The sequence below is a fragment of the Ptychodera flava genome, chromosome 3 (assembly GCF_041260155.1).
Source record: "Ptychodera flava strain L36383 chromosome 3, AS_Pfla_20210202, whole genome shotgun sequence".
Taxonomy (NCBI): domain Eukaryota; kingdom Metazoa; phylum Hemichordata; class Enteropneusta; family Ptychoderidae; genus Ptychodera; species Ptychodera flava.
Window position 1 is genome coordinate 41,629,434 of NC_091930.1, and position 15,913 is coordinate 41,645,346.

Below are 15,913 nucleotides of genomic sequence, written 5' to 3' on the forward strand. Positions count from 1 at the left end.
TTAGGTCAAAAGGGACTGATTGACAGTGTAGTGTGAGGCCTTAGTGACTTCAAATTTATCAACATCTACGTATATTACTTATGCAACGAATTAATATTTTCCAAAATTTTCAGTGTACTGCAGTGCACACGGTGCAAAACAATTGCATTTGCTCGTGATCGCTATAGCAATAAAAGTAATCATTTGATGCAGTTTGTGCTTGCAAACAGATCTGCTCGCAGTCTTTTCGAACAAACCTGCCAAAATACCTATTTTATTAGCATAGATTATTGCCTGAATAGCGCATATATAGATAAACACAGTTACAATCCATTGCTTCTTTCAGCAAGCCTGTATTTATACGGATTCGTGTGAATTCAAGTGTATTATTCTGCGATACAGGCAACTTATCTGTGTGAATTTATCTACATTATTACATTTTGATGCAATGAAGTTAGTTCTGACGGAGTACTTACCGAAGTCAATTTTAACCTATTAAGAGAAACGTTTGTTGCGGTAATAGTAAGTTAAAACAGACAACTCGACACTCAATGTATCAGTAGCTTTCTGATCCTTTACTTAATCATTAATTGCATACAGCATATGTGCAACATTGAAACACAGTTAAATTTTCCTGATACTGTCGTACCAGAAATGTATAATACAATACCAAATGACAAGCTACAGGTTTAAAATGTTTGTTAATATTGATTGTTCTAACTTCAAGTGAAGTTTCATAACACTTATGCCCTTAACAAATTATTAATTCCGCCCACAATTTTATTACAGTGCAAAGTTGAGTTCAGTGTCCTCAACAAATTATCAATATGGGATATACAATCATGTTGATAAGGAATACTTTTGAAAAATGACATTTTCTTCTTAAGTTATTTCGAGTCTGGAAATAAGTTGAGTTGACTTATTTACTATGATTTACAAAGGCGTGTAAAATTCCTGTAATGAATTTGAATCATCCTGTGATTTTAAATGGTTTCCTTTTGCAGATATACCCTAGAGTCCATTTTGAAGCACATGGGAAATGTATGGTTATAACCGAGTCAACAAAAAACAACAACAAACAGAGCAAAATAATAAGTAAATACAAAGTTGAGGCGTATGTAATGTAATAAGCACATATAATCCGAAAAGTATGACAAGAGCGCTGCGATTTAATGTTGCAGGTCCGATGTCATTGTGCATTATTTTGTCTATCGTTTCATAATTAGATTTTTGTGTTTTTATTTTAAGTAGTGGGTGATATTATTAAATGCATGAATATTTTGCACGAAATATATAAGTGCGAAATAATTATTCGTTTTCCAATTTGTTTATAATCATAAGATATCAATTATCTTTACCTGCAACACAACATAAATTTTTTATAAGAGAAATTTGAAAATAATCAAACAGTTGCTAGTGGCTCTCGTTTATAATAAGCGTCCAGATGACTAAATGAATTATTTAAATGTAATAAGATATTCCGGATACGCCATAGCATCGTAGAAAATGACAAATATTGTCGGGTTTGCAGTGTTATCCACGACGCTGTCGTAACAATCAGTAGGATTGTTATCTTTCTTTGATGGAGGAACAAGCATATCGCGTCTCCCCTGGGTGTACTCGCCCGTCAGGACTTTGCAGACATAGATGTGCTTGTGACCGTTGGTGTCGCGTGGTGAGAACCTATCCGCAGATGAGTATTTAGCGTTGAGGGCGAAGTAACATCCTCGTCCGTACGCAGCGGCTGGAATCAAGGAACAGTTAACATGAATGAATTACAAAAGCATACATTACAAATTCACACCGTGTCTCTAAATATGCCTCTCGAAGGTCACTGATGCTAACTATCACAATATTCTCGGACCCTTCGGTCGAAAGTGATTTTTCATCATGCACTGCGTACGTACACAGCGTTGGAATAGCGCAAGATTTTCTTTGCATTGGCTCAGATTTAATAATCTTGAGTAACACACTGCATTCTCTCCCATGCCATATAGAAGCACACAGCCTAGCTTCCTACCAAGCAGAATAGAGAAATTCAAGGTGCCAGCAACTACCCGTAAATTCCCCTTAATTTTCAAGTTTAACGATTCGAAACGAGAGGACGACACTGATCAATTCGTTACTCTTCATCTTCAATAAAACTACTTTATCTAAATGTTCAATTTTCCACGGCAGCTCCTTAAAATCAGATAGCAGACAGTGCATTATCAATTTGAAACTATTCTATGCTCATTCACTAATGTGTCAACAGTTACTACTGATCATTTGGAATTGCCCATTTGCATGAAAAAATAATGCTGGAAAGATATGTTTCATCTACTGAATAAAGTAGGAATGAAGTTTAGTATTGAGTAATCTTTCCAGTAGTAATATACATAGAATGTATTATTAAACCTACCATGTTTTCCTGCGAAGTTCCTGTTAAAACCCTGGGCATTTATTTTGGCGCAGGTTTCGAATGATGTACCATGGTAGAGTTTTCGCTCTATTTGGATCCCAGGTATACTTCTATATTCCATGCTTTGCTTCTTGAGCACCACTTGTCGATATAATTGCCTGTTCTGTATTCTTTTTATCTTAAAAGAGAATAATTCAAATAAGTTTTAAAATGTCCTATGAATTAACTTGTCCGAAATGAGGCTCCAATCATCTGATTTCATTGAACCTCATAACTCAGCGACAACATTTAAGAGTAGTGGGTTACTAATGTACAACATACCACACTATACATACATACATACATACATACATACATACATACATACATACATACATACATACATACATACATACATACATACATCCATACATCCATCCATCCATACATACATACATACATACATACATACATACATACATACATACATACATACATACATACATACATACATACATACATACATACATACATACATACATACATACATACATACATACATACATACATACATACATACATACATACATACATACATACATACATACATACATACATGCATGCATGCATGCATGCATGCATGCGTACGTACGTACATACATACATACATACATACAAACATACATACATTCATACATACATACACACATACATACATACATACATACATACATACATACATACATACATACATACATACATACATACATACATACATACATACATACATACATACGTACGTACGTACGTACGTACATACATACATAGATACATACATACATACATACATACATACATACATACATACATACATACATACATACATACATACATACATACATACATACATACATACATACATACATACATACATACATACATGCCTGCATGCATGCATGCATGCATGCATACATACATACATACATACATGCATACATACATACATACGTACGTACGTACGTAAGTACGTACGTACGTACGTACATACATACATACATACATACATACATACATACATACATACATACATACATACATACATACATACATACATACATACATACATACATGCATGCATACATGCATACATGCATGCATGCATGTATATAGACAGAAATACTCTTCCTATTATTTTTTGTGTTTGTGTTCTTTCGTGTTATCCTTAAATACCTCAACAATTTCTGTCACTGTTGGTAACATCGATATCTTGAATTCATCTGCAATGCTGATGTATTCTTCACTCGACCTGATGAGGGGCACTTGCTTAACTTCCTCAAAATCATGCATTGGAGCCCAATGCTTGGGAAGAGAAATACCATCTGTGGTGACAAACGGTTTCTTTGTTAATGACATTTATTTTCCCTGAAGTTGTTTTCTTCTTGACTCTAAGCAAACGATCAAACACAAAACCGATTTCCAAATATAATAAGTATATGACGTTGTCAGCTACACAGATAAGCATTGTAGAAACCATAGATGCTCTCTGAGAGTCCGCATGGCATTCTTAAAAATACGAGCCGAATACAATTTGGTTGATGATCAAGACAATCTACGTGTTTTATATATTTTCGGTGCTCAATGACAATGTTGCTACATCTGCACTAAAAGACGAATCATGATTTTTTTATTTTGAACCAGATTGAAGTCCTTAGCTTACCTTCTTTTAAATCTCTCCTAACAGGAACTTTTGACCCGTCCGTCAAGTCGATTTCTGTCATGGAGTTGAAACAGACTTGGTATGAACATTCATCCAATTCAAAAAAGGCGTCAGCATTGCCGTCCTTGTACTCTTGCTCGATGTGACCAGCAACTTCATCCTCGTACTCTTCAAAGCCGTCCTCGTTCCAGTACAGCCAAGCTACGTTCTGTGCCAGCGCCGTTGCTTCAGCCACTCGCCTGTGCTCTTCTTGCATTCGCTTGAGAAACTGGGTTACTTTATCATTGAGCCTCATGACAGCTTCTGGCATTCCTGTCAATTTGAGTCGACAAACGCGACCTGTATTGACTACCTCTGCAGATGCCTGCATATGAGAAACAATAAGTGTGGAAACAACACGGATAGCTAACTCTTGTCTGTAAAACAAAGTTACACCCAAAATGGAGAAAATGTGATGAACAAAAAAGCTAATATATGGGACTAAATATCTCCTCACTAGTATATTAATTGTGTTGTTCATGAAACTTTGATTCAATCAAAGCCGAAAATAAAATATTAAACTTCCAGCGCTATATTTCTTACTTCCTTGAAACCTTAAAACTCCATAACTTAAACATGAATCACTAATTCTCTAGCCTTACCTGTAGTGATGATGCCAGTTCCTTTATTTGCGCCATGTCTCCGTCTGTCAGACCACTTACATCAGAGTCATTAACAACCTTTAGATAATGGACAAACAAAAAGTCCATGCTTAATCCCTGAGTCAATAAACAATGTGCTCTAAATGAAGAAATAGTTGTGAAGTTGACGACTCTCACAACCGAATTACAGGCTACAATTAGGAGATTGTTGTTAACTTACCTCTTCGATGACTTTCTTTTCGATGTAATGATGAAGTTCTTGAAATACCGACTTAACATCGTTTTGAGTGCCAGCATAAATGTCAAAGCAGACCACAGGAAAAGGCTCCACTCGTCCAGAAGCATCTGTATCTCTTCGGTGAATTTGAGGAATCATGTGTCTCCCTTTGCGTTTTGCAACTTTCCCTTCATTAATAAACAACGTCAAAAATTAGACATTCTGTTTGGAAAGTATCGCTGCGACAAAAATAGCTTCTGTATGAGCGTTTTTTAACATCGTGAATAATGTTCAGGGTACCCATCATATAACTTTCGACATTTTCAATGATAACTTGATGGTTATATATTTTGTGTATAAGTATACGAGACTGTCAAAAGGATTTGCATTCTTAATATTACTTTTTCTACATCTGTAAGTTTGAAGGTTTATCCAAATAAATTAAATCATTAAGACGGACATATCCCTGCAGGTAACTGGTTTTTTACTGTGATGTTTTTTTTCCTGTCGGTGGGAAATGAATGAAGAATTGCAGGATGAGTAAAATGTTATTAATACACAACCTCCTTAATTCAGCCCTTTAACGAAGGAAATATTTTGCTGTGAAAAAGCTTTTCGGAAACAAATCACAGACTCACTCAACTTCCTCTTCAGTATTTTCCTCAGTGAGGGATCACAATAATCTTCCATTGCCTTCTTGAATACACCCATCATCTCTGGCTTGTAGATAACGATCCGAACACTGTTGACTGTTTCTAGTTTCGGTGACGCTTTGATACCTCCAAATATTTTCTTGGCAATTTCCTTGGGATCTTTGTGAAGGTATCCTATGTGGTAATTCAAAATCTTCACTATTTCGCACTCATTCAACTGATAATATCTATTCTACTAGTCACTTTAAGGGCAAAATGATCATAACAAAGAACCTTAATCTAGACCATGTCATATCTTGCACAAATAAGAGAAGAAAGAGAGAGTAATAAAATGGTTATCCTAACTGCACCTAGTTACTTCGAGGTTTAAAATATCGTGATTTATAAAAAAACATTGCTGGGAACTCGACATGCATATGATAAAAGTGTCAGGACTTAATTGTCTTGTCGACAGGACCAGACTACGGCTCAGTCCTGCGGCCTGAAGACTAACTATCGCGGTGCAGTCCATCGTGCCATGCTATCCTTGATGTAAATATTTAATCAGACTTATACAGAATTGAAGTGATTGAATACATGAGAAAATCTGAAAAGAATACTGCCTGCATGAAGCGTGTCACAATACTACTGTTTTAAAAACCCAAACTTGGAAAACATCGAGATACCTTACAGTTACATTTCTTGCAGACAGATTTCCTCCACTTGTTAATGTATTGGCGGACGATTGTCTATTTTTGTGTTAAATATTATCATGTATACACTGTGAATTTCCAAGCTACGCGTGTGCTTACATTGCCTTGGGATTATAATTTAAATTATGTGGAGCTGAAATTAAGTGTTAACAAAAAATTTGAATGACTATGAGAATGAATAAAATCTTAGCCTTCCAGCGTGCGTATCGTCTATTGAGAATTTTAGAAAACTGTTTCTTAAAAAATTAAAGAAAATGACGGAATCTTTACATCTTCCTGTCTCCTTCATTTTGGCAGTTGATTTCATCGCAAGATACTAAATGCCGTCTGTTATTGGTTCAGGTCTGATGGCAAATTTACCAGATTGAAGATTGGTCATGATTAATCTGGATCTTTAATGAGTATTTCCCTACCGGTACCTATCGTTGGCATGACAACTAGAGAACCGGCACATGTCAGCAAGTTTCAAAACTTCATGTACACTGTCTGTCATGTTTTCAGGATCTGGCACAAAGTGTATTATTTTCTTGCATTTCAGACTACCAGCACTGGTCAACACAGCTTCTCCAACCCGCGGTGTTTCTGAATAATCAAATTGAAGGCCATATTCACCGATTATATGCTACTGAGGAGGACAGCAATACATCAGATCAATAAAAGATTAGGTGATAGCCCCTGTACAGACCCTAACCAACCCTGTGGTACAGGTCTATGTCAGTAAAGAAGTTCATTGCTGTGACAGGTGCTGATGTACAGGTCTGTTGCCAGATCTGTATTGGCATGGCTAGATACAGTGCTGTAAACACAGCGATGTGACAGGGCCTGAAATTTCTGCCTGTCCCATCACTGCATTTAAAGGACCGTACACAGCAAAGTGAATACCTGTAAAACGGTAAAGAATGTTTCAATGAACACTCAATTATATCTGTATACAGTTCTGTCATCACAAATGCCCATTTTTTTTCTGAAAACAGGCCCTGTACATTAAACTGACTCGCCACTTTTTATAACCAGTATTTCAGTCATGTGATCACAGCACTGGCTACACTCAGAAATTACATCATTGTGTTTATTCCTGTAATACCGGGCCTGATACAGACCTGTATATACACCCCTGATATCTGACTAATTCACCGGTCCTGTAACAGGTTATTTCTGAGGGACTATTACAGGTACTAATCAGACACTGTTACAGGCATATACAGCAATCAGCCTGTCGTTTTTTTGCTGTGTAAGGGATTCAGTCAGTCTTCCAGGCCAGCAAACAAACTGTCATAGTACAAGGTGATTAGTATCACAAGTCAACTTTTATGCAGTGTAATACAGACGTTATTAAATGAAAAATGGGTATTGATGTCGCACCTCACAATCACAAACTAAGGAAATTAGCATGCATACCAATGGTTCTGAGTTCGGATTTAACTTCAGGTCCAGCTGCTTCAATGATTGCTTAGAAACACCTCCTGAAGAGAACGAGAAAAATCCAATTAACTATGGTTAATTTTGGAAAACATACATATTTGCAAGGCAATCTTTAATGACGACCATGCAATATATTTCATGCAAATGAAAAGTTCACAAAGATATCCATAATTTGTTAAACTTGCAACACCTTGATAAATGCTGCTCAAAGGTAAGGTAATAACTTTTCGTTTGAATAACTTAAATTGGTGTCAGCACAGTTCACAATGACATCGCCTGATTGTTCACAGATATCTCCTCGAATGAGTTCAACATGAACGTTCCCTATTGTCATGCTGACGTCACTGTCACATTCTGGGTTGAAGAGGTTAAGCCCTGTTGGAAGAATACTGCTGGAATATTTCTTTTTGAAGACCACAAACAGCATAATTTATATGTTTAGTCGATGCTTTGTGTCCTAATCTACAAAATCTTTGATCCTTGCAAGTTGCTCGGAAGCAAATGTTAACCGAGTATAGTAGTCACTCAAGCGAGGGCAATGAACAAAAATGGTATGCACTAACACGTAACATTTCACGAAATTCATACACACATTGTCACACTGTCTCCTGCAAACGCTGTGCAAAGGTGAGGAATGAGGCAAGACAAACCTCTATCCTCAAGGAAAATAATCATTAAAGGGCCAATATTTGTAACTTTTGACCATATTTACATAAGGGGCCTGGTATATAGGAATACATTGGCCTTGGTAGTCAAGGGGTTAAGTATCCATACTGTACAAAATAGTTTCAGTGTTCAAAAATATATATCCGGCGCCATAGGTAGTCAAGGGGTTAAAGTTCAGTGAGTACGTATTTGCTGATGTTTTAGTTGTAATTTTACAATCACCCTTTACATAAGGATCGTGTTACATTAAATTTAATAAGCTTCTAAAATATTTTGCAAACGATGGAGTGTTTTGCGTTTGAACTTTATAGGATTTCAATCCGCTGTGGTAATTTTGCAAAAGTATATGTTTTCGATGGTTGTTTGGGGCCCTTTGGGGCCATTTTCTGTGACTTGAAATTTTTCCAATCCGTAATGTGAGTTCGTAACAACACTGTATGACGGCTCTAACTTATTTGAGACGCACTTTGAATGTTCTTATGCATTAGAGGTAGGAAAATTGACTATCACGTGCTCTTTACAGAACAGTGATCACAAAATGTCCATCAAAAAATTCGCAATTATGTGGTCTTTAAGAAAAAAATGAGCTTTAAATAGCCTTAAAAGCTCAGTTTTTCTTTACAGAATCCATAGTTTGGAAAGGTCGAATACCATTCCTGTAACCTTAAATTGAGAGAAATTGAATGAAAACAAAAAAAACCGAACAAACAAATCGAGGAATAAATGACACAATGACTACGTCATTAACTTTAAGTAAACCATTCAAAGTTGCGTCGGTATGATTGAAAAAATAAAGTTCAAAGATGAATTAGCGATTCAATTCTGTTTCGTATACCTTCAGCATGATGATAGAAATCCCTCGATTGTCGATGGGCTCTTAACAATAACTGGCGTCTGGCAAACGTCTCTTGAAAGGCCTTAGAATATGAACGAATAAAACAATTTGGTTTTATTCTCTCACTCTCTTTCTATGTACGTCTGTATGTCTCTGTCTTCATCTGTGTCTGTCTGTCTGTCTGTCTGTCTGTCTGTCTCTCTCTCTCTGTCTCTCTCTTTCTATCCCTCTGTCTCTCTCTGTCTGTTTCTGTCTCTGTCTGTCTGTCTGTCTGTCTGTCTCTCTCTCTCTCTCTCTCTCTCTCTCTCTCTCTCTCTCTTCTCTCTCTCTCTCTCTCTCTCTCTTCTCCTCTCTCTCTCTCCTCTCTCCTCTCTCTCTCTCTCTCATTTTAGAGAGAGATCATTTCTATACCGGACTTCAAACATGTAGGTAGTACACCGTATTCCTGTATCCCTCAATGTATGTATGTATGTATGTATGTATGTATGTATGTATGTATGTATGTATGTATTGTTACGTACCAAAATTAACACAGCACAAACACTCAGACAGCAGCAGCAATGATACACAATAGACCAAAATTATACGATTCACTGTGAATCTATTTTCCACAGATATACAGTACAAACACTGACAAATTTAGTTGCTACAAGACAAGTGTCCTTAACTCAAATACCAAAAGTGTCCTGTGTCCTGCCGGGCGTCCAGAAGCGATTCTTGAACTTTGTCACACATCTGCGGTAACACGCGGTAAATTGTCCGAGTCTACCGATGACAGTTCGCATTGGCACATACACTGTTCCCGACGTTCCTTTTCAAAGTCCTTCCAGTAGAAGTTGAATACACAATTCACTTACAGTTGTTGGCGTAGACACACATTTCAAAGTCCGAGAGCAGCGTTGTATTTAGTCCGACTTGACATACCCGACGTACCTAGACTGGTGAGCTGAACTTCAACGTCAAGCTTACACGTGGATTACAATCACTTCTCCATTTCTTGGACGAACGCAAACTCACACAACTTGACTGCGGCCCCAGACAAAGACACACTGAACCAAAAAACCAAAAGCCAAAAACCTCTTGTAATATTCAAACAAACCAGGTGTTCCTCTACACGTGGTTAATGCTAATGGTATGTTAATGACTAACACAGCTATTGTTTATCCATCACTATTATTCAAATTATGTGCCTTCGTAACACCATCGTAACACCTCCCCACCAAAAGATAATTTTGACATGTCATGGCAAAATTTATCAAAAGGTTACATTCAACATCGAGACAAACTGTCTGCGACAATATTGTCTTTACCTTTAATGTGTTTGATTTCGATCGTATACTCTTGTAACAGTAAGCTCCAATTTAAGATTCTACGATTCTTTCTTTTCATTCTGTTCAAGAATGTCAACGGATTATGATCCGTATACACGATCAAAGGAAAGGCGCTACTTATATACACTTCAAATGTTGTACGGCTAATACCAAAGCTAACAATTCTTTCTCGATAGTCGAGTAATTCTTCTGGTGAGAATTAAATTTCTTTGAAAAATAACATACAGGATGTTCAATTCCATCGTCATCGCCCTCCTGCAACAATACAGCACCAGCGGCATTGTCACTGGCATCGACTGCTAATGCAAATGCTTTGGTAAAGTCGGGAGCTTAAGCACTGGCGCATTCTGGAGAATAGCTTTGAGGCCTTCGAATGACCTTTGACATGAGGCATTCCAAACAAATTTCTTGTCTTTTTTTAACAGCTCGGTAAGTGGTAAAGCAACCTCTGAAAAATTCTTACAAAATTTTCTGTAAAATCCAGCCATTCCCAGGAAACGCATAAGTGATTTCTTATTAGTAGGAACTGGATATTCTACAATAGCCACAACTTTGGCTTCGACTGGGGCAACACGGCCCTGCCCTACTTTGTGACTCAAAAATGTTACAGTTGCCTGGCCGAACTCGCACTTAGTCAAATTTACAGTCAAGTTGACTGCAAGCAATCTCTGAAATAACATCTCCATGGCAATAAGATGGGCTGTCCACCAATCATCAGCTGTGATGATGTCATCAATATAAGAGTCGCTACTATCCAAACCCCTAATTGTTTTGTCGACCATTCTCTGAAAAGTGGCCGGTGCATTTTTCATGCCAAACGGCATCACATTGTATTCATACAATCCAGTCGGGGTTACAAATGCAGATATTTCTCTGGCTCTGTCTGTCAGTGGTACACCCCAATACCCTTTCAATAAATCAATTTTCGTGACATATTTTGCTTTTCCAATTTTATCAATACAGTCGTCAACTCTAGGTATAGGATACGAATCGGTTTTCGTGACAGCATTGACTTTACGGTAGTCTGTACAGAAACGTACACTACCGTCTGGCTTAGGAACCATTACACATGGGGAGCTCCATGTACTTTGACTAGGTCGAATGATGTCATTTTCCAACATATACTGAATTTCCTTTTCCATGAGCTCACTTTTAACAGGATTTAATCTATATGGGTGTTGTTTAATTGGTCTAGTATCACCAACATCCACGTCATGCTGAACCACATTTGTTCTCCTCGGTACATCAGGAAACAACTCCTTATATTTAAATATGAGATCTTTTAACTCCTGTCTTTTAGGAAAATCTAAGTGATTCAACTTCTCATCCAAATTATTCAAAACGTCTGAATTATTCAATTTTGGCTTTATTATATCCTTTCCCTTGAAATGTGGTTCATCTGACGTTTCAGTGCTCTCATGGCAAACATTCACCAAATTGACAGTTTTCTCTTCTTGATAATATGGTTTTAACATATTAATGTGACACAGTTGTGTTGGCCTCCGACGATCGGGCGTTTTCACCACATAGTCAACTTCATTTACTTTCTTTAATATTTCGTAAGGACCACTAAATTTGACATGCAATGGATTGTCTTGTGTAGGAACAACACTAGCACTAGGTCACCTGGTTTAAACTCCCTAGTTCTGGCTTTTTTATCGTACCAGACTTTCATTTTGTCTGTGATGCTTTCAGATTATTTTTGGCCATTGCGCAAACTTGATACAACCTTTCTTTGAATTTAGAGACATAGTCTAATAGATTCAGTTTCGTATTATCATCTATCCACTGTTCTTTTACCAGTGATAATGGTCCTCGGACCCTATGACCAAACACCAACTCAAACGGACTGAACCCAAGAGATTCTTGGACACTTTCTCTAACAGCAAACAACAGTAAGGGTATACCTTCATCCCAGTCTTTCCGATTATCATGACAATAAGTCTTCATCATGGTTTTCAGGGTAGAATGAAACCTTTCCAATGCACCCTGCGACTCTGGGTGATAGGCACTAGATTTGATCTGTTTTGTTCCCAAATGATACATTATTTGCTGAAACAAACCGGACATAAAGTTTGACCCCTGGTCAGACTGCACCTCTTTTGGCAACCTACTAGTGTGAAAAATTTGAGCAAAGCCTTGGAGATTGTGGGCGCTTTTATATTTCTGAGTGGAATAGCCTCAGGGAATCGGGTAGCCGCACACATTATTGTTAATAAATACTGATTTCCCGATTTTGTTACTGGCAATGGCCCTACACAATCAATGACAATTTTACTGAATGGCTCTCCAAACGCTGGTATTGGCTGAAGAGGTGCTACTGGAGTTACATTATTTGGTTTGCCTACAACTTGGCAAGTGTGACACGATTTGCAATATTCAGACACATCCTTTCTCATACCAGGCCAAAAGAAATGTTTCAAAATTTTATCCATGGTTTTATTTATTCCCAAGTGTCCTCCCATTGGGACCTTGTGGGCAAGGTGAAGAATTTCATTCCTATACACTTTAGGTACCACAACCTGATGTACTGCAGCCCATTCTTCATTTGCGGGGGCTTCTAATGGACGCCATTTTCTCATTAGCACTCCATCATTAACATAGTAACCAACTGGAATTTTATCAAGTTCGTCCTTTGAAAGGGCTTTATCTTTCAAAAGCTTAATATCATTATCCCTTTCTTGCTCGGTGACAAGTTGTTGTCTAGACAGAGACAAATCAGACTTCATTTCAACTTCCTCCTTGTTTTTCCTGTCATTATTAGTGTCATCACCATGGTTACCTAAATAACCGAAAAATGTCTCCGACAAATCAACGACATTATCTTGTGAATCACCATCCTCAAGGGCCCTTTTGGCCATTCCCCGAGTAACAACACAGGCCGGATATAAATTTACCCCGTCATCCTGAACTTTCTCTTTGTCATCACAAATACTCGGTTTGTCAGTCAGGTGGATGGTAGACCCCACTTTACCCCCAGCCAAGTCGTTGCCTAGCAACAAGGAGACACCTTTAACAGGTAGACTAGGTCTCAGACCTACTTTCACAAACCCAGTGACCAAATCTGATTTCAAGTATACATGATGCAGGGGTACACTAACATACCTGCCCTCAATGCCCTGAGCTAAAACAGATTCACCAGTAGCAGACTCCTTACCAAACTCTAATATATCACCTACCAATAGAGATTGAGTTGCTCCGGTATCACGAAGAATCTTAATAGGCATAGGACTGGATTTTTCCTCCAAAGAAACGTAACCCTCTGACACAAATGGCAAATACTCCTCACGCACAGAATCAGATAATTTCTCAATTGGTTTAGGAATACTACTGAGATAAATATCATCAGGTGCACTATCCACAATACTCTTATGTGAAGTAACAAGAGCATGGGCAAAAGTTCATTCTTTCTTTTCAACTTCCAACATTCGGCCATAATATGCCCTGCCCTTTTACAGTAATGACAAGTTGGGACTCTAGGTTTACCCTTATCTGCGTACCACTGTTAAATTTGGTCTGGCGAGAGCTACTCTTATGAAATGGGGTGCTTGATCTAACCTCACCAGGCAAATCGTTATCATGAACCTCTTTATCTATTTTTGTCTGTTTATTGGAAATCTTTGAAATATGAAATTTCGGCTTATGGGTCAAGGCAAAATCGTCGGCTAACACCGCTGCGTGTTCCAAAGTTTGAACATCTCTCTCATCAAGATATGTTTTCACATCATCACGAACACATTTTTTGAATTCCTCTATCAATATGAGTTGTTTGAGTTTACCGAAATCATTATTAACTTCCTTTGAGGTGTACCACCTTTCAAAGTATACATCTTTGTCATGAGCAAACTCAACATGCGTTTGATTTTCCTGTTTACGCAAGCCCCTAAATTTTTGTCTGTAAGCTTCAGGAACAAGTTCACATGCTTTTAATATAGCAGCTTTCACTCGGTCATAGTTGGCACAATCGGCTACCGAAAGAGCAGAATAAGTCTGTTGTGCCTTACCCGTCAGTACACTTTGAAGCATTAAAGGCCAATATTGTCTGGGCCATTTTAGATTTTCTGCCACTTTCTCGAAATGTTGAAAATACTTATCAACCTCTTGCTCATTAAAAGGCGGAACCATTTTAACTTCTCTACTTGCTGAAAAACTGACAGAGGACGAATCTCTTCCCAATGAAATGTCCAAATCAGAACTCAATCTTAGCCTTTCCAATTGAAACTGCCTATCTTTATCTTTTTCTCGTTCGTGCATCTGCATTTCTAGAATTTTCATTTCTTTTTCTTGTTCTAGCCGTTTAATTGCCAACTCTAATTCCAATCTTTTCAACTCTGCCCCTTCTGTGGGTTTTGCTTGATATTGCTTTAAAGTTTCTTCACCAAACACATCTTCTTCGACATAATATTCAACAATTATTTTCTTGAGTTCTGATTTGGTCATAGAAGCTCTGACACCTTCAATTTGTAATTTCTGTACGACGGCAAGCAATTCTATTTTCTTTAGTTCTTCTAAGGCACGAGTGGTGGGAGATGTTACGAATTCATCAATGTTACTCATTGTTGCTGGCTGTCTGGTAGTATGTAGCAAAATTTACCTTATACACAAATGAACAAACTTATGAGGGTTGTCTCCCCCTCTAGAAATTCGTTTTGTCTTGTTCACAAAATTCGACCCCGGACAAGCCCCCAATTATGTTACGTACCAAAATTAACACAGCACAAACACTCAGACAGCAGCAGCAATGATACACAATAGACCAAAATTATACGATTCACTGTGAATCTATTTTCCACAGATATACAGTACAAACACTGACAAATTTAGTTGCTACAAGACAAGTGTCCTTAACTCAAATACCAAAAGTGTCCTGTGTCCTGCCGGGCGTCCAGAAGCGATTCTTGAACTTTGTCACACATCTGCGGTAACACGCGGTAAATTGTCCGAGTCTACCGATGACAGTTCGCATTGGCACATACACTGTTCCCGACGTTCCTTTTCAAAGTCCTTCCAGTAGAAGTTGAATACACAATTCACTTACAGTTGTTGGCGTAGACACACATTTCAAAGTCCGAGAGCAGCGTTGTATTTAGTCCGACTTGACATACCCGACGTACCTAGACTGGTGAGCTGAACTTCAACGTCAAGCTTACACGTGGATTACAATCACTTCTCCATTTCTTGGACGAACGCAAACTCACACAACTTGACTGCGGCCCCAGACAAAGACACACTGAACCAAAAAACCAAAAGCCAAAAACCTCTTGTAATATTCAAACAAACCAGGTGTTCCTCTACACGTGGTTAATGCTAATGGTATGTTAATGACTAACACAGCTATTGTTTATCCATCACTATTATTCAAATTATGTGCCTTCGTAAC

At 37.8% G+C, this 15,913-nt stretch overlaps 1 protein-coding gene across 1 annotated transcript; it reads right to left on the minus strand.

The window, feature by feature from the left end:
• Window positions 1–743: 743 nt before the first annotated feature.
• LOC139129307 (protein mono-ADP-ribosyltransferase PARP14-like) lies at window positions 744–7,061 on the minus strand. The gene is made up of 8 exons (XM_070694943.1): window positions 6,975–7,061; window positions 5,573–5,819; window positions 4,938–5,122; window positions 4,718–4,795; window positions 4,077–4,440; window positions 3,590–3,738; window positions 2,381–2,558; window positions 744–1,723 (listed from the first exon to the last, which is right to left on the minus strand). Exons 1-8 carry the CDS (start codon window positions 7,059–7,061, stop codon window positions 1,437–1,439), a joined length of 1,575 nt encoding a protein of 524 aa, XP_070551044.1. The 3' UTR covers window positions 744–1,436.
• Window positions 7,062–15,913: the final 8,852 nt, after the last annotated feature.